Raw genomic sequence first — 25,742 nt, 5'->3', positions numbered from 1 at the left:
ACATCCTGTAAAAGGGAATCTGGCATGTACCTGCTATGCTTACTGCACTAGTAAATTTAGGTTTACTTATGTGCTTAGTCACTCAGTCATGCCCGACTCTTTGCGATCCTTTGGACTATAGCCTGGCAGACTCCTGTGTCCATGGGATCACAAAACTTTCATTCAGGAAAATGCATCAAATGCTTACTATATAACTGGAATTATAGTAGTGAAAGGCAGATTTCCTATCTTTATAAAGCTTATGTTAAATTGATATATAATATAAATATTAAATATGCTTTGAACAAAAGCAAGGGTTGAAAAGAGTGTCATCTCTTTTGCATGGTAATCAGAAAAAGCCTGTTCCGATAGATGACATTAAAACAGGTGTAATCCCAGTCAGAATGGCTGCGATCCAAAAGTCTACAAATAATAAATGCTTGAGAGGGTGTGGAGAAAAGGGAACCCTCTTACACTGTTGGTGGGAATGCAAACTAGTACAGCCACTATGGAGAACAGTGTGGAGATTCCTTAAAAAACTGGAAATAGAACTGCCTTATGATTCAGCAATCCCATTGCTGGGCATACACACTGAGGAAACCAGAAGGGAAACAGACACGTGTACCCCAATGTTCATCGCAGCACTGTTTATAATAGCCAGGACATGGTAGCAACCTAGATGTCCATCAGCAGATGAATGGATAAGAAAGCAGTGGTACATATACACAATGGAGTATTACTCAGCCATTAAAAAGAATACATTTGAATCAGTTCTAATGAGGTGAATGAAACTGGAGCCTATTATACAGAGTGAAGTAAGCCAGAAGAAAAACACCAATACAATATACTAATGCATATATATGGAATTTAGAAAGATGGTAACAATAAGCTGGTGTACGAGACAGCAAAAGAGACACTGATGTATAGATCAGTCTTATGGACTGTGGGAGAGGGAGAGGGTGGGATGATTTGGGAGAATGGCATTGAAACATGTAAAATATCATGTAAGAAACGAGTTGCCAGTCCAGGTTCGATGCATGATACTGGATGCTTGGGGCTAGTGCACTGGGACGACCCAGACGGATGGTACGGGGAGGGAGGAGGGAGGAGGGTTCAGGATGGGGAACACATGCATACCTGTGGTGGATTCATTTTGATATTTGGCAAAACTAATACAATTATGTAAAGTTTAAAAATAAAATAAAATTTTAAAAAAAGAAACAAAAAAACAAACAAACAAAAAAAAAACAGGTGTAATCAACTACTATTTAGTAAAAGTTAAGCATATATAAACCACTTTTACAGATGCAAACAAGATACTCTCTAATCGCTATTCCATGCTTAAATGTTGATAATCACCTCTTTCATAGGATGTTTTATGTGGCAAAAAAAGGTTAAATTTTGTGAAGCACCAGGAAGTAATTCTTGCAGACCACATATGCTTTTATTATCGGAGAGTCACTCATGTCTTAATCCAGTGCCTATTGTATTTTATTTGACACATAGTTAGTAGCAGGTTAACTATCTGACCATCTATAGTTTCTTCTGGCAACACAGAAATATAAGATGTTTCACTTGAAAGAGGCAAATTGACAGTAAATGACATCTGTCAAGTTGAATTCAATAGAAGACAAGGAATAACTAATAAGTATCACTGTAAAGTTATTAAATGATACAGGCTAGGTTAGGGTAGTTAAAGGTGAAATAGTAAAGACATGTTAATATTCCTTGATAATATTTAGAATATTAGGAAACTGTGAATTCATAATCACAGTTTTGAGACAACACTAACATATTCAGCCATGTAGAGTATACACTGTTAAAAAGGCAGAGGGACATGATATGTATTTTAGAATGAAAATATGAAAGAATTGACATTCATTAAAAATTATAAAAGAATAAGCTTTAGCCATTTAGACACATCATTCTGAGAAATAATAGCATTTCCTGGACTAGCTAGATTGCTGAGATAATGAGCTTTTTGAAGACTCTGGAGCCACAAAATCAGGATATATACTCAAATAGTTATGCTTATTTCTTATGTACAGTATTTTGAATTTATGTTGACCCATCAGTCAAAACATTCTGAATAATAAGATCTCACATCTAATTTTCATTCTTATTTGAAGAATCTTAGATCATTACAACTTCAAATGAAGTTACCTGTTTCAATAAAAGAATAACTTAAGTTTAATTTTGAGAAGGTATTTTAAAAATGTGTGTTTAGTCTGAACATTGTAATGATCAAAATGACCTAGTTCAGAAAAAAAACTGTAGCCATATGAAAACAAATATGTAAGTAAAGAAAAACCCTTACTCTGTAAGGTCTTCTATCTTTTTTTCCACTAGAGTAGGGGGCACATTAGAAACAATGACTTGCATATCCAGCTGATTGACCACAGACACCTGAAAGGCAAAAATAGAATTCATTTGGCTTTTACTCGTTAACATTTCTATAATCAAATCAACATTTTTCTTTCCTACTATGCAAAGACATAGCGGTTTCCAATTTAAGCACAAATGGTATTTCTAACTACGTCATCTCTGTTATACATGTTGGGACAGATTGGGAATGACAGAATAGTTGCTTACTTAGATGTTATAGAAGCCTAAGTGACTTCAACTATTGTCGGTTTTGCATTTGTTTTCTTGACTTTTACAAAAGCATAGAATAAATGTGGTTTTGTAAATTTTTTAAAATCCTGGGTTATTTAAGAACACTCAGGAAAATGGAAAACTAAGCTTTTAGGGTTTATAAATCCTAAGAGATCCTTTATTCATTGTCATTAAGAATCTGGGACATGGACAGTTAGAATAATTCATTCCATGAGATCACCAAATACAGAATCATGCCTGCATTAGCCAACTTTGTGTAGATAAAGAGGTATACACATACAAACTCAGGCTTCCCTGGTGGCTCACTGGTAAAGAATACACCTGCCAATGCAAGAGACACAGATCTGATCTCTGGGTCTTGAAGATCCCCTGGAGGAACAAATAGCAACCAACTCCAGTATTCTTGTCCGGGAAATACCACAGACAGAGAAGCCTGGTGGACTATAGTCCGCTAGATCACAAACAGCTGGACACGACTTAGTGACTAAAACAATGACAATACATAAAAACTTCAGATGGGGCTGAAAGAAGCTAATTTAACACTGTTTATGAATCCATTCTTCCATGTAATATTTAGACTCCCTTCTATGTTCTTATTTAGAAAAATGGAAGAAAAATAATAGCATGTATTCTCTGCTTACAATACATGTTTTACTATTTCGCTCAAAAGTACAAGAATTAATGGGCTTCCCAGGTAAAGAACCCGCCTGCCAACATAGGAGATTGAAGAGACATGGGTTCGTTCCCTGGGTCAGGAAGATTCCCCTGGAGGAGGGCTTGGCAACTCACTCTAGTATTCTTGCCAGGAGAATCCCATGGACAGAGGAGCCCAGTGGGCTACAGTCCATAGGGTTGCAAAGAGTTGAACAGAACTGAAAGTACTTAACAAACGCATACACACAGGAATTGACACTGATGTAATTCTATAAATCATTGTATCAGGTAGTTACAGTATCATTCCAATTTTTAAATATGAAAAAATTTTACATATCCAATTTTAAAATATGTCTCTAATAAAACAAAGAGACATTAATATCTTGGTCCCAATTAAACACAGACTCCAGAACATGTGCTCTTTTATTACCCAGACATTAAAAAATGTACTGTCCTGCATGTATATTATACACAAGTGTTGTTGTTCAGTCATGCAGTTGTGTCTGACTCTTTGTGACCCCATGGACTGCAGCACGCCAGGCCTACCTGTCCCTCACCATCTCCCAGAGTTTGCCCAAGTTCATGTTCCTTGCATTGGTGATGCTGTTCAGCCATCTCATCCTCTGATGCCCTCTTCTCCCTTTCTGCCCTCGATCTTTCCAAGCATCAGGGTCTTTTCCAATGAGTTGTCAGTTTGCATCACATGACCAAAATACTGGAGCTTCAGCTTCAGCATCAGTCCTGCCAGTGAATATTCAGGGTTGATCTCCCTTAAGATTGACTAGTTTGATCCCCTTACTGTCCAAGGGACTTTCAGGAGTCTTCTCCAGCACCACAGTTCAAAGGCATCAATTATTTGGCATTCTGCCTTGTTTACAGTCCAACTCACACAACCAGGCATGACCACTGGGAAGACCATAGCCTTGACTATATAAACTTTATCAGCAGAGTAATACCTTTGCTTTTCAACATGCTGTCTAGGTTTGTCATTGTTTTCCTGCCAAGAAGCAATTATTTTCTGATTTCTTGGCTGCAGTCACAGTCCGCAGTGATTTGGAGCCCAAGAAGAGGAAATTTGTCACTACTTCCATCTTTTCCCCTTCTATTTGCCATGCAGTAATGGCAGTTTGTAATATTAAATTTTAAAATTAAAAATATGTATCTAATATTATACACAATTAAAATTGTGTAAATGCATATACACCAGGGCTATTAATTTAATACTCTGGAATAGGCATATTTAGCACTGTATATCTGAATATAAATTTTCTGGGGAATAACTTCATATTTTGGGTTTCTCTGATAGCTCAGTTGGTCAAGAATCCACCCTCAATGCAGGAGACCCTGTTTGATTCCTGGGTTGGGAAGATCCATGGAGAAGGGATAGGCTACTCCAGTATTCTTGGGCTTCCCTGGTGGCTCAGCTGGTAAAGAATCCACTTGCAATAGGGAGACCTGAGTTTGATCCCAGGGTTGGGCAGATCCCCTGGAGTAGGGGAAGGCTACCCACTCCAGTATTCTGGCCTGGAGAATTCCATAGACTATAGAGTACATAGGGTCACAAAGAGTCAGACACCACTGAGCGACTTTCACTTTCAACCTCATGTTTACATATATTTTTTATATAAGCTCCCAATTCTCTGCATGTAGTTGCCCATAGATGCCCTATCAGAAGTCATAAGCTCAAACTTCTTCAGGGACCAGGCAGGTTACCTAAATGAGGAAAGCTGTCAAAAGTATGAAATAATAGGGAGAATTGGCAGGCTCTCAAATCAGACAGCATGTTACTCTTCTGAAGAACTCAGCTACTTCTCATCTCTACTGAATATTGTAATGTGGGTAAACAGGTCCAGATCTGCTGGAGTTTTCCATCTTTCAAGGAAAGAGATAAGATGTGAAATATTTACAACTAATGTGAAATCTTTCAATCCATAATGTGGGCCTAATAATTCATGTGTGCAGATAAACTATATTGAGCCAGGAGTCTATCTTATTACCAAGTTGCTATCAGCAAGTTGCTAACATTGGCAGTTCCAACCTGTATCTCTAACTCATTATAGGTATCTGGGATCAAATGTTTAAATTTTCCTTAAACATGTACATGAATCTTGACTGTGTCCTCACACACACACAAAAAAATCTAAGTTCATTAGAAAAAGGGGATTATCATGGTTTTTTTTTGTAACTCTATTTTATCTTTTTGCATCACTCCTGAATAAAAAAATAAAAAGGACTAACATTACATATTACATATAACTTTTTTTGTTATTTGTTTTGCTTCCTGTTTTAGTTTTTAGTAGTAAAAATACATGATAAAAATCTCTAGAAAAATCTATATGAGTTTTGTGAAACTGTGTTTCCTTTATTCCTTCCTTCCCTCTCTTTCTTCTTTCCTTCCCTCTCTTTCTTCCTTCATCTCTTCCTCCCTTCCTTTCTCCTCTTTCAATATTGGGTGAGAGAACATTAAAAAAAAAATGATCCAAAACAAATAGCCTGAAACAAATAGTAATCATGGACTCTTTTCTAAATAAGAGCATATTTCTCAGCTTCTTTTGGAGTTTGATGGAACCATATGATGTTCTGACCAATGGAAGTCAGTGCAAAAGAAGAAACAAATACTCTTTAATCTATCCCATATGTGAACCTTCCCTTTCTTGGGCAGTATCTGTTTGAATAAGGAAGCCATAGAGCAGGACACAGACACATGATGGAAGGGAACTGAGCCACTGAATCTCAGTTTGCAAGAGCTGTCAAGAACATCACCCGACCATATATGCTCTCATTGTTGGGTCATGCAAAAACAAATCTTGTTAGTTTAAACCACTGAAATTTTGGAGTTTTCTGTCACACAGTCAGTCTATCAAAACAAACACCCAGGGATTGATTTCACGTGGTTGACTGATTTCCCCTAATTGTAGATCAGTGAAACACTAGAATGTTTTATTCAGTATGGGGGAAAGGTAACATTTCCCTTTGCATAAATAAGTTCTAAGTTTTGAAGGTTGTTTTACAAGTAAAGAGTTGGAATGCAGTCAATTCATGTGCTGGGTACTCTATTGAGAAGCAATACTTGGCCCTGAACTTATAAGTAACTCTGCCATTTATGTTTAAAAGACTGTCAGTACTTTCTCTTTATTCAGAAGGATAAATTACTTCAAAGAGAATTTTTAATTTGTTAAACAAACTGAATCAAGATTTAAAGTCCTCTGGAATATATCCATATTAAGCTCATAATTTCTCAAAAAGATTTTTTGAAAATGATTTTGAAAACATGATTTTGTACACTTAAAATAAAAAAGTAATGCATTTTTAATTCTGATAAAATAAAAAGTCAGACTGCATTTAACTCTGCTGCTGCTGCTGCTACTGTCACTTCAGTCGTGTCTGACTCTGTGCGACCCCATAGACGGCAGCCCACCAGGCTCCCCCATCCCTGGGATTCTCCAGGCAAGAACTCTGGAGTGGGTTGCCATTTCCTTCTCCAATGCATGAAAGTTAAAAGTGAAAGTGAAGTCATTCAGTCGTGTCTGACTCTTAGCAACCCCGTGGACTGCAGCCCACCAGGCTCCTCCATCCATGGGATTTTCCAGACAAGAGTACTGGAGTGGGGTGCCATTGCCTTCTCCAGAAGTAACTATCTCAGACTTATCTACAAACAGTTAGATTTAAAAATTTAAATATATGTAAAAGTATTGACATATACATATTATTTATGTAGAACATATATATACTTTGTGCATATGAAGACAACAAGCTATTATAGTTTAAATTTTGATCTTCCAAAAATTTCCATGCCCTTGAATCATTGGTTTCTTCTATCATCTATAGCAAAGATATTTATGTTTAAGATTATTATATTTTGTTTATATTACATTTTCAGTAGAGCCTTTATGCAAATGCACTTCAGTTTATTATAGTAAAATTTTTTAAATTCTGCTTTAAAATTGCTTCATTTAATTATTTATGCCTTAATTACTAATGACACTTTTTCTAAACATCTTTTTTTTGGTGGGGGGAGGGTTTATTTTTGTAATGGGTTAAAATTACTAGGTACAATCAAAAGAAAAAAAGAAAAAGCTAATATTTGTGCAACACATAATTTTAAAAACAGATTCTGAATCTTTTTAATTATTTATCATAAACTTCTTATAATTCTTTTGTTTTCCCTATTCACTTCTTAAATAGTTTAGATAGTACAGTCCAATATAAACATAACGTGAGACCAAAAAAAAAAAAAAAGAAAGCCAGATATGTAGTTTTCAATTTTCTGGTAATCACAACAGAAAGAGAAAAAATAATGAAATTAATTCAATAATACACTTAACCTAATATAATCAATATATTATCATTCCAATATTAATCAGTCTAGAAAAAGTGAAAATGTTAGTGGGTCATTCCTGACTGACTCTTGTGACCCCATGGACTGTAGCCTGCCAGGCTCCTTTGTCCACGGAATTCTTCAGGCCAGAATACTGGATTTGGTTGCCATTCCCTTTTCCATGTGATCTTTCTGACTTAGGGATCGAACCCATGTCTCCTGCATGGCAGGTAGATTCTTTACCATCTGAGCCACCAGGGAAGCTAAAAAACTTATTAAGGAGAGTTTTTACATGTTTTTCATACTAAGTCTTTGAAGTCCATTGTGTATATTACACAGTATGTCTAAATGCAACCTAACCACATTTCAAGTGCTCAGAAGCCACATATAGCAAAGAGTTAACACAATGGACAGCAAAATTCTAGAGGTTCACACAGTTTCTTGCTTGGTCTGGTCACTGTTTCTTCCTAACTGGTCTCTGGCACAATCTCACTTTTCTTGAAAAAGAAGAGGTATCTTAAGTACTTCTTTTTTTTTTTTTTTTTGGCTTTCAAATGATTGTATATGATGTCTGCAAACTCAAAACTCAAGTGGTAGTTTCTTCAAGATTAGTTTCAATGTAAAATCTAAAATCATGTTCAGTTAGACTAAAATAACTTTATAGGTCTTGCACTTTGAATGGACCTTCTGCCTATGAATTTTTAAAAACATCTTGCATTGGTCATTTGGAAAATATCGGTTCACTGAATATTGCCAGTTTTTCAAATATTGACACGTTACATTACACAATACCAAGAAAAAAAATCACTGATTTTTTACCACTGATCTCATCAGAAAAATCTCTCAGTAATGGCAAGCTGTCAAACTCACAGTGGTGAACACATGCTTCCCAATATACTAATTTGTACTTGGAGGCTTGAATGTCATCATTAACAACAAATACTGTCAGTTGTTTTCCTTGAATTGACAGTCTCACCTCATTTATTTTTGTGTAAATGCCCATCAAAAATTCAAGTCTGAATAACCATATTTTATCTCTAAGTTATTTTTTTTTCAAATAAAAAGCCATTCCTTGAAAAAAGCAGCTAATTCAACTTGCGTAGAGCTTTTCTCTGAGACAGCCATGAAACCTTCATACACGTCAGAAATGCTTTATACCTACTTCTTATTTTATTATAGAAAATGTTGAAAAAGTTTTTAGTCAAGAGTTGATATTTGTTAAAAGTAACAAGTTTTATTGCCTAAATAAGGGCATTCTTAGTTGAAACAGGCTTCTTTTTTTTTTTATTTTTTTTTCCTGTTTATGTATGGCTATGAAGCCATAGCCATTTTTTTTCGGCAGGGCAAATGCAACATGGTAAAAAGGCAAATCATGTCCTAGTATCTTCATGAAAGGAGCTTTGATCTCATGGACCCTGAAATGATTTAGGGTCCCTCTGGTTCTCATGGTGGAAAAGCAAATGGCAACCCACTCCAGTATCCTTGCCTGGAGAATCCCATGGAGAGAGGAGCCTGGCAGACTACAGTCCATAGGGCCGCAAAGAGTCAGACATGACTGAAGTGACTTAGCATGCATACAGGTTTTCATAGACTACCTGTGAGAACTTAACTTACACTGCAAGAGACAGGCCATTCATTTACTGAACACATAGGAATTTAGTACTCAATCTATGACAGGAATTATTCTAGGTGCTTGAGATACATTAGGGATTAAATTAAATTAATTTCTTAAAATGTCCTTATAGAGCTTTTCTGAGGAAAAAACACTAATATGATAAGCCCATTATTTAAAAAAAAAAGAAGAAAGCAACAGCTAAGTATACAGAGATGCAGTATGTTGCAGTATTAACTAGGATGATGAGAGTATGCTCCATTGTGAAATACATTGTTACAAATATTTAGAAGAGATAAGGGAGTAATTTAAACACTATGTAGTCAAAGGAACCGCTGAGCTACCGCCAGCCCAAATTTTTTTTTTTTAGCTGCACTTCACAGCATGTGGGATCTTAGCTCCCAGACCAGGGATCAAACCCTCACTCTCTGAAGTCAAAGTTCAGAGTCTTAACCATTGGACCAGAAGGGAAAGAGACACGTGTACCCCAATGTTCATCGCAGCACTGTTTATAATAGCCAGGACATGGAAGCAACCTAGATGTCCATCAGCAGATGAATGAATAAGAAAGCTATGGTACATATACACAATGGAGTATTACTCAGCCATTAAAAAGAATACATTTGAATCAGTTCTAATGATGTGGATGAAACTGGAGCCTATTATACAGAGTGAAGTAAGCCAGAAGGAAAAACACCAATACAGTATACTAATGCATATATATGGAATTTAGAAAGAGGGTAACAATAACCCTGTGTACGAGACAGCAAAAGAGACACTGATGTATAGAACAGTCTTATGGACTCTGTGGGAGAGGGAGAGGGTGGGAAGATTTGGGTGAATGGCATTGAAACATGTAAAATATCATGTATGAAACGAGATGCCAGTCCAGGTTCGATGCACGATGCTGAATGCTTGGGGCTAGTGCACTGGGACGACCCAGAGGGATGGTATGGGGAGGGAGGAGGGAGGAGGGTTCAGGATGGGGAACACATGTATACCTGTGGTGGATTCATTTTGATATTTGGCAAAACTAATACAATTATGTAAAGTTTAAAAATAAAATAAAATTTAAAAAAAAAGAGATAAGGGAGCTAGTCCTGAACAATGCAAGGAAAGAACATTGTAGGTAGTGAAAGTGAAAGTTGCTCAGTTGTGTCTGACTCTTTGTGACCCCATGGACTATACAGTCCATAGAATTCTCCGGGGGATCTTCCCAACCCAGGGATCGAACCCAGGTCTCCAGCATTGCAGGTGGATTCTTTACCAGCTGAGCCACAAGGGAAGCTCGTTATAAAATTTTCTAAATCGAGAGCATTTTTGACTATTGGAGGAATAGCAAACTGGCCAATATTATCAGGTTTGAAGGAGTTACAGGGAGAAGAGTAGAAAATGGATCATTGGAGGTCAGATTACCAAGGGCCTCATAGTCTTCTATAATCTAAGAATTTCTCTGAAAGAATCAGCTGATATTAGAAAGTTCTGAGCAGATGGATAACAGGACCTGAATTACACTTTAAGATATCACTTTATTTGCTATATTAAAGCCAGACTTTAGCAGGGCAAGAAAGAAAGCATATGAGCAAGTTAGTGAGTTTGTGCAATGATGCAAGTGAGTCATGAAGCTTGATCAAACAAACTGTAGCAGTAGAAATATTGAAAAATGTGAAGATAACACATATATGAAGTATATGTATGTTACAGTGTATATATACATATATACAACAATATTTACTCAGGAATTAAATGTGTGGTTAAGTAGAGAAAGGAATTAGGAGACTAAGGAAAATACATGGGCAGAGGAGCCTGGCAGGATACAGGTCCATGGGGTCACAAAGAGTTGGACATGACCAAGCACATTCACACACACACACACACACACACACACACACACACACAAGGAATTCAAAGTTCATTTGGTCATAGAGCAAAATTTGTGAAGACTATAGGTAGAAGAGATGTGATGAGGAAGAGAAGATTAGCAAACATCAAACAGGTCTTTAGTAGACATTCAAGTATAATTCTGCATGTACATTTTGATACATGAGTTTGCTATTCAGGTATGAGCTTCAGGGTGAAGATATAAATTTGAAATTTTGTAATATATATAGATGATCTTTTAATGTTGTGGGACCGAATGAGTTTAGTGAGTTATAGAGTGAAGATAGAAAAGAGAATTAATGTCTGAGCCCTAAGAAATATTGACTAAAAGGTCAGGAGAAGAAAATGACAGCGAAAATGACAGCAAAAAATACTGAGAAAGACTGAACAGTGAGGAAAGAGATAAAGAAGAGTGAATGGTGGCCTGGAAGCCTAGTAAAGGTAATAATCAACCAAAGGTAGTTAATGGTTCAAATAAGATGGAGATTCAGATTATCAGTGCTTTTACTAAGTGAAAGTCATTGATGATGTTGGCATAAGCAGTTGATTTCAGATAAGTAGTTGATTTCTCCCCCATCAGAGAGAGAAATTTTGATTTAAAAGGTGTTTAAGAGAGGGCTTCCCTGATGGCTCAGCAGTAAAGAATCTGCCTACAATGCAGGAGATTACAAATTTGATCCCTGAGTTGGGAAGATTCCCTGGAGAAGGAAATGATGGTCAAAGAGTGTGTGGTTTGAAATGGAGGCTATAAAAGGAGTGTCATAAGTGGCAATGGCAAAAAATAACTCAGGTTTTAAGTGGTTGAAATAGGATGAAAATTAAAGCCATTGGAGGATAGGCATTCAAGGAATTGCGAGTTCAGGATATTGGAAGAATCCTCTTTGTGTATAATGAAATTGTCAAAACGTAGGAGGATTGTTGGAGAAAGTAATAGTAACTCAGGAGCCAAACTCATTGAGACATATTCAGGATTGACCAAGGCTTCGGAGTCCCAGGAATGAAGTAAGGCAGCTAGTGACAGGCAGATGATGAAAATCAAGGCTGATTCTTAGGAAGGAAGGAGGGCCTAGAAGCAGTGATGTTGTACACTGAGGATCCTACTCTCCCAGCAGGTAGTATGAAGGCTGACAAAAACAGAAAAAAATACAAACAAAAGCTTCTGCTTGAGGAGGCAGGAGCAGAAGTAGTGTCCTCAGGGGAGAATCAGATTTGCACTAAGCAAGAAAGTTTTATCAAAGTTAACAACTGTATCTTCATTCACTCTTACTAAATTTTTTCAATGATTTCCCATAAATTTTAGGGGAAAAGTTCCAATATTTTCAATAAGTTCTACACCTTATATATTTCCATCTCCAGCCCTGTCTCATTCACTTTCCCTCCCTCACTCTGCCACGCTGAGTAAATATCTGTCAGCTGAGAACTGTCACGATTTCCCTTCCTTCTTGGTTCTGGCACTTGTTGCTTTCTTTGCATAAGTCATTTCTCTCCATGTCTTCCTTCTCTTTTCTGAAAGGATTTCAGATTTTATCATAAATGCCTTATGACCTGATATGAAGAGCCGACTCATTGGAAAACACTCTGATGCTGGGAAAGACTAAGAGGAGAAGGGAGAGACAGAGGATGAGATAGTTAGATGGCATCATTCACTCAATGAGCATGAATTTGAGCAAACTCCGGGAGATGGTGAAGGACAGGGAAGCCTGGTTTGCTGCAGTCCATGAGGTTGTAAAGAGTCAGACATGACTTAGTGACTGAACAACAACATATTTTGCTAGGAAGATTTCCTTGGATAAATATTGTGATTTACAAATATATCACATTATGATTATTTTGAATTGAATCTTTCTAAATATGTTTTGGATAATTTTAGAGGTATATCTTAAATTTCCATACTATAGTGTATAGAGTCCAAATAAACAAATTTAACATTGCTTATGTACATATCATATAGATAACTTATATAGTTATATTCTATTTATGTTCTTACAATATTTTAATTATACTTAGTGTAGTAGCCTTATTATTCAGCCTTAACAGGAAGAGAAATGACAATATGACTTTATATAAGGTTTACAGTCTTACTTTGATTTTAAAAAATCTATGCCAACCTTAATACTTTGCATATCAAAAGCTTTTTCCGCTTCCATTGGCCTTTGTTATAAACAAGAATGTTCTGGCCTTCATATCCATCATAATCATGGTGATTGGCCTTCACCATTTTCTAAGAAGAAAAATATTTGATTTATGTTGCATCTGAGTGAGTAAAAGTTGTTCAGTTGTGTCTAACTCTGTGCGACCCCATGGTTGGTAGTCCATGGAATTCACCAGACCAGAATACTGGAGTGGGTAGCCTTTCCCTTCTCCAGGGGATCTTCCCAACCCAGGTCTCCCGCACTGCAGGTGGATTCTTTACCAGCTGAGCCACAAGGGAAGCCCAAGAATACTGGAATGGGTAGCCTTTCCCTTCTCCAGTGGATCTTCCCAACCCAGGAGTGGAACCAGGGTCTCTGGCATTGCAGGTGGATTCTTTACCAACTGAGCTGTTGCATCTATTTGTTGTTTAATCTTGTCCTGATAACTAAATGAGAACAGTGGAAATTGAAGATTTAATAAAGTATAAACAGCAAAAGAAAAATTATATTGGATTCAGTCTTTATGTGACAAATATTTCCAGTAACAATGATATTTATAACTTTTACTGGTTTTATCAGAAAAAAAGTCTAATCTACACTTTTAAAGTAGCAATTCCATATGATAGATGCTTTGGTGTTGAGTATTTTGAATAAATGTCAATATCAGACTCTCCTTGGTAATAACCTACCACTGAGCTTGTGTACAGCCCAAGAAACAGAATAGAAAAATGATTATTGACTGAAGCCAAATATATTGATAGTTTAGTCAAGGGTCGCCAATGTCATCAAAGAGGAGTTTGGTAAAAGAAGGAGATCACTTCTGCTGGAACATAAATTTGCTCTAATACATTTTTTGTTTCCTTAATTACAAAAGGCCTAAAAGTAATTTAAATAGTAATGAAAGTTTCATACATTTTAATTTCTACAGCACAACTCTGTGAAGCATTTAAAACTTGTAAGTAGCTCCGGCCAACTTTATATTAAAAATGAGATCTTCAGACCAAACAGAAAACCAGTGCTTAAGACAATGCTGTCACATTCATATTCAAAAACAATATGATTAATTTCTGAAATGTCAAAAAAATAAACCAGCATAAAGCTCTAATTTTTTAATATCCTAAACTATATGTAGTAACAACTTGGATGAAAGTTAATCACATTGATGTTTTAGAAAACCTATTTCCAATATTTAAAAGTTCTAGGTGTTAAAACGTTAACCCCTGGCTAGTACTGCACATACCCCTTTTTCTGAAGTTTCATCTACTCACCAGAACATCTGCTTTGCCACTTAGTCCCTTCCCATAGTTGTCAGTTGCGATGACTTGAAACTTAAAGTAAGACCGCCTCATGTTATGGAAGAGCATAGCCGTTTTGATAAGCCCTGTGTATGCTTCCACCACGAATCCTTCCTTTCCTTCTTTAATTGGTGGTATTATGAGTCTGTATGCCATGGCACTATAATTGCCAGTATCTTTATCAGTCGCCTAGGAGGGGAAAAGCACAGGTTATAAATAAGCTGGAAAAAAATAACCTTTATGAAAGAGCTTATTTCTGGTTGCAAGACTTCTGTTTCTTGGGTAACAACACACTAAAGCCCTCCTAAAGTTATATTTTTCTAGGTACCATTATATGGATGCATAGACTTTGTATGCACAGGGTTGAACAACTGTTATGAGAAGGATAATGACTACTGAACTGTGAATACAAGGGACAGAGATGCTAACTCAGTCCCACTGATGAACCAAGTGTGTTGATTGGCATGTTTAATGGGATCAGCACTGGGCTGAGACCCAAATCGGTTTAAGGATGGGACTGTGTACCTAACCATTGTCTTGTGTAGTAGGCATAGCATGCAATTGTGTTTTTGATCTATTTCCTAAAAGGAAAAAAAAAAATTAAAGTTATGCACTAAAATATTTCAGATGACACCAGGACAGTATTCAGAACTTTTATAAGTCTAGAGTTACATCAAGAGATCCTGATTAGTAAATGCCATATCATAAGAGAGTATTAGAATACTAATGCAGCTTCTTTTTTCATCAGCTTGTGTCCTGATTAACCAGATTTGTCCCTGGTTGTAGGTGCTTATGATCTACATGTTAAAGTTTCTTCACACTTAGAAATTAAAAAGAAATAGTTGCTTAGTGTATATATATATATATATATTTTTTTTTTTTAATAAAGTTGGGAGCATAGTAATATTAGCCTGGCTCTTTTGTTTCTACTTCAGGGAAATTTTTCAGACTGCCAATTTGTCACAGAGAAACATCTGAAAGAGGAATGGTGGATATGATAGTTTTAGTGAATGTGTGTATAGTCTGCAATTTTTTTATTGAACTCTATATTTATGATTTGTACATGTTTTGTGCCAGTTTCTTGTACCTCAGTAAAGTTTCATTAATGGTAAAAAGTTTATCTCAAAGAAAATACTCATGTTAGTCATAAGTGAAAGAATATTTTTGAGGGATTCAGTTATCTTAAATTTGCTCCTAGTATATGAAAGAAATATCTTTGATTACTTAATCCAAACCCATTTTAATTTTAATTGGGGATGTTCTTTTTATTTCTTACACTTACTTTGTTAAATGAATAAAAACTTGGGTTTAAAGCTTTAAAATAAACACTTTGATAATTATTTTTTCTTTCTGTTTTTTCTTTGTACAGTGATAACGTGACCTATGTTGGAATCTAATTCCTATTCCTCTAATACAGAAATGAAGCTCTGCCATTATGTAAAACACACAGGGCATTTAAAAAGATGAACTGGTAGTTAGAGCTTGTCCTATTCTAAAACTGAGATTTTTTAACTTGAATTTCAAGAAATATTTGATCCCAAAGGAAAGTATCTGAATTTTTTTACTTCAGGTTACCTTGTCTAGCAGAGTTATCCTGACATTCAAATTGTTAAGCACATATATAGAATTTAAAGTTAGAGATTCAAACTTTTGAATTTTGTGCTGAATCTCAACACACATTTTCTATGATTTACTATTATTATAATTATTTGTAGCCAAACTTTGCCACTTACTTTGTAGCCCTTGGCTTTTCAAGTTTAATGCAAAATTCACATTTCATTTCCTTAGTCACGTTAGCCTCATTTCAAGTGTTCAGTGGCTTGTGACTACTGCATTGGACAGAGGACATTTAGAGCATTTCCATTATTGTCAAAAGTTCTGTTGGACAACACTAATATAAGTACTAGAATAATATATTCCTTGGAGAGTTTTATTTTTGTTAAATAAAATTTATTTTGTTAAACAAAATTATTTTTATAAAAATAAAAATCATTGTAATGATGAACCATAAATGCTTGATATCTGATATTTAATAACAATATTTAAAAATAAGAATAGTCAGATAATAATTATAATTAAAATTTAAATGCTACATATCTAGTATCACAAATAAAGGTATATAGCCTTGTATAAATTCACTAAAACTATCATATCCACCTTTCCTCTTTCAGATGTTTCTCTGTGACAAATTAGCAGTCTGAAACCTTAATATTTTAAAACAAACTCTGTAACACAGTAGAAAAGAACAGAAAAGGCAGTTACAGCAAAATCATTTTGATTGTTTTGATTGCTTTGTATATTAAGCTTCTTTGCACTGTTCTTACTGATTACTTCCAATTTCAATAAACATGTAATTTTGGTTTGCTGTATTGCTAATTTACTAAATTACTATAGTGGCATATTTTGCCTTAACAGATTAAGATGTTTTTAAACATAACCTTCCTGAAACAAATAATCATTTAATGCACAAGTTTAGGTAACTCAGAAGTATCTTTTAAGCATAACTTTCCCTCATACATTAGGAGCAAATTACCAAAAATGAGATACAAAATTAAAAAAAAAAAAAAAATCATGTTTACTGGACTATTTTTTTTAATTGAATGAAAGATTTTTTAAATTCTACAAAAGTTTCACACAGATTATTTTCTATAATCCCATCAGTTCAGTTCATTTCATTTCAGTTGCTCAGTCATGTCTGACTCTTTGTAACCCCATGGACTACAACACACCAGGCTTCCCTGTCCGTCATTAACTCCCGGAGCATGTTCAAACTCATGTTCGTTGAGTCAGTGATGCCATCCAGCCATCTCATCCTCTGTCATCCCCTTCTCCTTCTGCCTTCAGTCTTTCCCAGCATCAGGGTCTTTTCCAGTGAGTCAGTTCTTCATATCAGGTGACCAAAGTATTGGAGTTTCAGCTTCAGCATCGGTTCTTCCAATGAATATTCAGGACTAATTTCCTTTAGGATTAACTAGTTTGATCTCCTTGCAGTCCAAGGGATTCTCAAGAGTCTTCTCCAACATCACAGTTCAAAATCATCAATTCTTCAGTGCTCAGCTTTCTTTATAGTCCAACTCTCACATCCATACCTGACTACTGGAAAAACCAAAGCTCTGACTAGATGGACCTTTGTTGGCAAAGTAATGTCTCTGCTTTTTAATATGCTGTCTAATCAAATTGATCACATGGACCACAGCCTTATCTAACTCAATGAAACTGTGAGTCATGCCATATAGGGCCACCTGAGATGGACAGGTCATGGTGGAAAGTTCTAACATGGTCCACTGGAGAAGGAAATGGCAAACCACTTCAATATTTTTGCCTTAAGAAGCTCATGAACAGTATGAAAAGGCAAAACAAAAACAAAAAAAGATATAATTCCATAGTGACCCACTTTTTTTCCTTCTACTCCTACGTAGGCCTTCTCTCCTTCCCCCTCCCCACTGGTAACCACTGGATTCTTCTCTGTATCTGTGAGTCTGCTTCTTTGGTGTTTTTAGTTTTTTTCAACTATATAAAACTACTTTCATATACATGCTATTTGTAATGGCTCCACTTAAAATTTCTGCTTCTTTTAATAGATTTGCTCCTCTTTGGAATCTGAAAAGATCTCATTTCAGAATACAGTTATGAGGATAGTTGCCAGGATCATTAGCATTCTTTCAAATCTCTCACCTCTCTCTCACATTCAATTGAAACTAGCAAGTTAAAATGTGAATGATAAAAATTTCATAGGTACACTCAGTCAGTCAGTCAGTTCAGTCGCTCAGTCATGTCCGACTCTTTGCGACCCCATGACCCCATGAATTGCAGCACGCCAGGCCTCCCTGTCCATCACCAACTCCCGGAGTTCACTCAGACTCACGTTCATCGAGTCAGTGATGCCATCCAGCCATCTCATCCTCTGACTACTTATGACCATTTTAAAGGATTTTCAATTTTAACTTTGTCTATTTAGTTTTCAAAAACACATGGTTTTAGACCAAGACTTATATACAGTTGACCCTTGCACAAAATGGATTTGAACTACAGAGGGTTCAGTTAAAGCCAGTGACTGAGGCTGGGTCAGACTTAAAATTAGCAACCAGTAAAGTGGCTGACTTTATTTTCTGGGCTCCAAAATCACTGCAGATGGTGACTGCAGCCATGAAATCAAAAGACACTTACTCCTTGGAAGGAAAGTTATGACCAACCTAGATAGCATAAAAAGCAGAGACATTACTTTGCCAACAAAGGTCCGTCTAGTCAAGGCTATGGTTTTTCCAGTCATTGTGTATGGATGTGAGAGTTGGACTGTAAAGCAAGCTGAGCACCAAAGAATTGATGCTTTTGAACTGTGGTGTTGGAGAAGACTCTTAAGAGTCCCTTGGACCGCAAGAAGATCCAACAAGTCCATCCTAAAGGAGATCAGTCCTGGGTGTTCAATGAAGGGACTGATGTTGAAGCTGAAATTCCAATACTTTGGCCACCTGATGCGAAGAGCTGATTCATTTGAAAACACCCTGACACTGGGAAAGATTGAGGGCAGGAGGAGAAGGGGACGACAGAGGATGAGATGGTTGGATGGCATCACCGACTCAATGGACATGGGTTTGGGTGGACTCCGGGAGTTGGTGATGGACAGGGAGGCCGCACAGTTCACACAATAATCATTGCATTCAATGTGTCAGACTAAGTATCAGAACTAAAATTCCAGTGAAAACAACACTGAAAGCTAGATAATAAGGAAAGGAGTACGTCAAGGCTATATATTGTCACCCTGCTTATTTAACTTATATGCAGAGTACATCATGAGAAACGCTGGGCTGGATGAAACACAGGCTGAAATCAAGATTGCCGGGAGAAATATCAATAACCTCAGATATGCAGGTGACACCACCCTTGTAGCAGAAAGCGAAGAAGAATTAAAGAGCCTCTTGATGAAAGTGAAAGAGGAGAGTCAAAAAGTTGACTTAAAACTCAACATTCAGAAAACTAAGATCATGGCATCTGGTCCCATCACTTCATGGCAAATAAATGGGGAAACAGTAGAAATAGTGACAGACTATTTTGGGGGGCTCCAAAATCACTGCAGATGGTGACTGCAGCCATAAAATATTCAAAAGCAAAGACATTACTTTGCCAACAAAGGTCCATCTAGTCAAGGCTATGGTTTTTCAAGTAGTCATGTATGGATGTGAGAGCTGGACTATAAAGAAAGTTGAGCACCAAAGAATTGATGCCTTTGAACTGTGGCATTGGAGAAGACTCTTGAGAATCCCTTGGATTGCAAGGAGATCAAACCAGGCAACCTTAAAGGAAATCAGTCCTGAATATTCATTGGAAGAACTGATGCTGAAGCTGAAACTCCAATACTTTGGCCACCTGATGTGAAGAACTGACTCATTGGAAAAGACCCTGATGCTGGGAAAGATTGAAGGCAGGAGGAGAAAGGGATGACAGAGGATGAGATGGCTGGATGGCATCATTGACTCAATGAACATGAGTTTGCATAAACTCTGGGAGTTGGTGATGGACAGGGAGGCCTGGCATGCTGCAGTCTATGGGGTTCTGAAGAGTTGAACATGACCGAATGACTGAACTGACTGACTGAACTGAAAAGATCTTAATAATTTTTCCTAAACATATCAAGGAGATAGGAAGAAAATAAGTATGAAGGTCAAAAACTAAATGAAAACAAGAATCTAGACAGTTTAGTACTGATAGTAAGTTCACTACAGGGTTTCCGTTGATCCAAGAAAACTTAAAATTTAACTTATGAGGTCTTGAGTGGCTCAGAGAATAGGAGGCAAGATCAAGGCCCACTCATAGACGTGAGTCTCAAAAGCCTCCACTCTGAAGAAGGCTGAGTTCTCATTTTAAAGGTGGATGAGAAATTTATCTCCCCTTTCCAGCCACCACTGCCACTGCCACCCAAAACTAAAAAGAAAACTGCCTGGTTAAACCCTGATGTTGAATGCAGTGGAGAAAAAACAGAAAGCAAAGAAACCCAAACTTTACTGAAACTCAATCTATAACCAACACAAGTCTTCATCAGCATTTACAACCTTTATTCACACACCACGATTTCCTCAACTCAAGGATAAATCATAATGTTATCAATTTGTAAATTCAGTGGTCCTGAACTCTACCTGAATAAACCGAAGAACCACAACTGAGAATTTTATTTTTAATGATAACAGTCTAGTTTTCTCACAGAAGCAAACGCTTTTTCAAAAAAGTTATCTACAATGTATGCCTCAAGTAATTCTAACAAATAAACTCCAAGAAAGATGAAAAGTTAGAGTCAGATAGTTCTCAAAATGAACAGGAAACCAAGTATCATGAAAAGAGAGCCCACTGAGATAGAAAATCAAAGTCATACCCACAAAGGCTTTAGATATCTGAATTTGGAAAACAGTATAATGTAAATGTTCAATATGTTTCATTAAATAATATATATATTTTTAAATATAAATAAAATTAGATTAGTTGAACATAGGTAAAATGTATCTTCTTGAAGTAAAAAAATAATAACTGAAATAAAAAACTCATAGATGAAGTTGTTAGAAGCTTATGAATATGGCACAAGAGTATTAGTGTACTGAATGACAGAGCAAAAATTAGATTTCACATATTCTAGAGGGTTAAGAACCAGATTGGAAGGAAATACTTTGCCTAAGATATTGTTAGTGAACTCAAGTTTAAATAGAGTAAAATAGCCAAGAGGTATTTTTTTAATAAATAAATTATTAGGAATATAAACTGCATTGTTTCCATAAAAACTGGAAAACATTCATAGAAATAGTTTATGAAAGGGAAAAAAATAAAAATTATAAATCTACTCCATCATTTTTTTAGATTGTAATAAGGGGGCATATAACAAATTTGGCTAAACTAACATCTAAAAATTAAATCTGATCTATTGTGAAATTTCTAAATGAATCAAATTTACTAAAGAATCAATGCCATTTTATTTATTCCATCAGCTCTTTTATAATAAAAAACTTATATTGGATTCCTGACACAGCCATTATTATCTGGAAGAGGTGACACTGGAAGATTTTATTCACTGACTTTCGTGAGTTTCTCTTTATGAGTAAAATCAGGAAAGTTATGTCTACAGCTGTTTTTAAAAATGAAAGTCAGAAATGAATATTATAATTATACTTGCTGTAATTATATTTTTAAATGAAAACTAGGACACAGAAAACCACTGAGGCATTTCTAAGACCTCATCTGGAAAGTTTAATGCACACAGGTGGCCAACATTAAGAGAAAATCACCAAATAATTGCTTCTATCATACAGGGGAGTAGGTGAGCACATTAATTTTCTCACAGCCTAAATAACTGTTCCCCTCTGTTGACTAAATGAATACTATGGATGCAGAAATATTAGTAGAATAATTAGTGATGTCCAGAGAACTTCCAAAGCCCATTAAAGTCCAATGATGCTAACTTTAATTTTTGCTTCTCAATTAGACCCCATTTTAACATTTAACATTGAAGGCTTACTCTCCCTGAAATTAGAGTGTAAATATTTTAGATTGTCAGGGTAAAAATACTCAAATCTCACATTACCACCAATGAATGTCAGCATGTCAAGCTGTGTTTGCAAGGAACAAAAAGAACAGAGCTTTGACTTAGACTAGTTGAACTTGGCTTCTGTATTTTTAGGAACTATAAAGAAACCTTCACTTTAAAGCCCTTAAAGGCTGTATGCCCAACATATACTAAACATAAACAAGGAAAGTGTCAGAGAGATTGATCTATTTGGAAGGCTATTTAAGACTTCTGTAAAAACAACAGCAAAAAAGAGATGATAATTTTTTTTTAAGATTTTAAATAAGAAAGCTTAGTATTTGATTTTTTATAAGAATGTCAAAAAAGGACCACAGTCCAATAGAAATAATTCTTAATTTCAATAAGGACATTGATCCTTCAAGTATAAAGTAATTCAGAGATAGTCTAATGAGTAAATCACAACTCAATGTAGAAACAACTGTCTAAAAATGGTTTGTCATATCATGCAACACAGTATTACAGAATTTTCAGGGTTTATTATTATCATATCTAGAAATTGCCAAAATTTTCACCTAAGTTTAAGAGTGGTACCAAATAACACACAATAATATCTATTTGAAAAATTAAATAAAGAAACTGAAGATTAGCAAACTATTCCTTTTATATTTTTTTACAGTTATACACTGAAACATTCTGTATTACAGGAAGCATGAGAGTACAAAATAAGAATGTCTTTCATTTACATAATTGAAGCATTGTTTCAGTTTTAGTTCCATTCCCTTGTAAAATATTTTGGAAAATAAATATTATCTCAAAAATAACTTGTTCTTTTCCTCATCATTGGTAATATAATGTGATCATATATTCTTCAATGATGCTTTGAAATGAACTCTGAAATCATTTTTTCTAACTTCTCGTTCACGTGAAAAAGAAAGAAATTGCAGTCTACTCAATAGACATAGTATCAAAAGAAAATACAGGCACAATTTGAGCCCTCTATTTAAGAGAGGAAACTAACATTTAAAGTTGATTTTGGATTAAAAAAAATGTGGATTTTTACAGAAAACTAACATATTAAAATTTTAAGAAATTTGTACTTTTGTAAGAATTCTTATTTTTTAAATTTTATTTTATTTAAGTTTGCAATATTGTATTGGTTTTGCCATATATCAAAATGAATCTGCCACAGGTATACATGTGTTCCCCCTCTTCATCTTGCAAATCCTAAATCCTTCAGTATTCAAAGGAAATTTAATGACATATGCATTACCTCAAGCTTTCTGGTTCTTCCTTAGTTACATTACATTCAATCAATTTAAACCAAATTTAGTATCTTCTCAGCTGTCACCCTCTAGTCCTTCCTCTGGCTACCATACTTGTTCCTCCTCTGTCTTCTCTTTGCATGGTAAGGGTATTAGCTCATATGGATTGACTGAGCTAAAAATCTCAGTAGGGTCTTCAACTGTCTCACCTCATCCCTTTCCTTTCTACTCCCAGTCCATCATCAAGCCTAATAAGTTCTACTCTGAAATATTTCTCACTTCAGTGACTATCCATCAAGCTGACATTGCCCAATTTCAGGCTCTCCTGTTTCATTTTTAAATTCAACAATAGCTTAAAAATGAATGATAGCTCCTGCCTCCTAGAAGATGAAATTTAAGACAAGTCCATGAAATATTCCCAGTCTAATCCCAGTTTAACATTCCATTTTCTTGCTCTATATTTACTCTGTTTATATTTCTCCAAAACCAACCACATTACCTACTTTTTTTTCCTTCTGAACAATTTATGTTCTTTCATGATTCCAGTCATTTGCACACATAGCTTCTTATCACTTAAAATGACTCATGTCTGCTAGGCCATATTCACTCCTGAACTACACTGTTGCACGTGTGTGGGCATGTACATACACACACATATTGAATATATGGTACTAAAACAGCTTGCTGCTGTTAAGTCACTTCAGTCGTGTCCGACTCTGGGCGACCCTGTGCGACCCCATAGGCGGCAGCCCACCAGGCTCCCCCGTCCGTGGGATTCTCCAGGCAAGAACACCTGAGTGGGTTGCCATTTCCTCCTCCAATGCATGAAAGTGAAAAGTAAAAGTGAAGTCACTCAGTCGTGTCCGACCCTCAGCGATCCCATGGACTGCAGCCTTCCAGGCTCCTCCGTCCATGGGATTTTCCAGGCAAGAGTACTGGAGTGGGGTGCCATTGCCTTCTCGGCTAAAACAGCTTACAAGACTGCTTTTCTGAAGGGTATCCCCTAGGGAGTGCTGCATGTTTTCAGTAGTATATTTTATATATTTTTAGTACACTTTTTACCTTGGCATATTCTAATATTTAATTATGTCTTCATTACACATAAACTTTGTTTCCATTTGTATCTTTTATTATGGAATAATGTCCAGTTAATGGTCTAATAATATTTGGCTGAAATATGAATATAATATCAGAGATTAATATTTAGAAGTGATGGATATGCTTAGGTCTACCACTTAATGGCCATATGAATGCGGGCAAACAATTCTCTAGAGTTTAGTTCCTCATTATAAATGAGTAAAATAGGACATGCTGAATAGGTTGGCTGTGAATATTCACTGAGGTATAAAATGCAGTGCCTGGTATGAACAATCGAGTTTAGTTCGTTCTTGCCAACTTTGCTATGAATACTCTGGAGCTTTCTAGCTTATCTCTTCTATTTCTTATTACCTCTTGTACATTGACAAACACATTACTTTCTATCTTTTGTACTTGGCTATATATTCACTGGGAGCAGGGCTATTTTCTAATTCATCTTTGTATTTCATAATCCCCATTGGCCAATGCCACTACTTTAAAAATTTAAATTTAAAATATATTTTTGCTCAATTCCTTTGAACATAATTTTTAAAGGTGTTTTTGTTCTCATCATTAGATTACTTAACACAGTATGTCCTTAATTTGTGAATTAATTTGGACCACTTGTTCCACAAAAAGATTTGAGTATCTTTTTGTTTAAACATCATGACATATATTTTTACAATATTAAGGCAGAATTAATGTTAAAAGTTACATAACGGCACTCTTCATTCATGCAAAAATGTTTAGCATATGAATAATGTATAAGAAGCCTACTTGTCCTTCAATTAACTCTAATATAAAGTCAGGGGATAGCCAAGCATTTGAAAATTAAATCAGAATGTTTAACTCTATTCATTCTATTTGGCAATGTTTTATTGCCTAATAAGAAATTAACAAGCACAAACTAAAAGCTTTACTACGAAAAGAAAAACCTTTATTGTCACTTTACAGGAAAAAACGTATGTCAAGGGAAAATAGAATTCAATTTATAAACCTTTTACCTTGGAAAATAAATTGAGAACTTTCAAAAATATATTGAATTTAAAGTGCTGTGATAAAACTAATGGACACCAAAAGAAAAGCTTTTGAATTGTTAAAGGGACACTAAAGTAAAGAAGAGTGTATTTACAGATTGCAATGGTGCTATTTGCACATGGCATGACAATGAAACCTGTCTCCTTGAATATATATGTTGAAATATTTTAACATGAAAAGCACATTCAACAAAAGAAATTGGTCTCTGAAATGGTCTTCCTTTAATGTTTTTGGTAGTGTTTTAGAACTCTTTCTCTCCACACACACACATATATACACAGGTACATATATATGTATATTTTTCTACTTTATAAAATGATGAATTTTATGTCCATATTCCCATCTAACAAGTTTGCTAAGAAAAAGACAAAAAA

General features: G+C 35.6%; 1 protein-coding gene across 3 annotated transcripts in view; it reads right to left on the bottom strand.

Moving 5' to 3' along the window:
* PCDH15 (protocadherin-related 15) overlaps positions 1 to 25,742 on the bottom strand; it is a 1,053,047-nt gene that overhangs the window by 62,701 nt on the left and 964,604 nt on the right. For all 3 annotated transcript variants that reach the window (XM_010856569.1, XM_010856570.1, XM_010856571.1), the window contains exons 27-28: positions 14,461 to 14,676; positions 2,297 to 2,385 (exon numbers count right to left, since the gene is read on the bottom strand). In XM_010856569.1, coding sequence (XP_010854871.1) covers positions 2,297 to 2,385; positions 14,461 to 14,676 — 305 coding nt within the window. The remainder of the gene's footprint in view (positions 1 to 2,296; positions 2,386 to 14,460; positions 14,677 to 25,742) is intronic.

Source organism: Bison bison, unplaced genomic scaffold (genome assembly GCF_000754665.1).
Source record: "Bison bison bison isolate TAMUID 2011002044 unplaced genomic scaffold, Bison_UMD1.0 scf7180017864372, whole genome shotgun sequence".
In the NCBI taxonomy this organism is placed as follows: domain Eukaryota; kingdom Metazoa; phylum Chordata; class Mammalia; order Artiodactyla; family Bovidae; genus Bison; species Bison bison.
The sequence above is the reverse complement of the archived record's forward strand: the minus strand, read 5'-3'. Positions and strand labels throughout refer to the sequence as shown.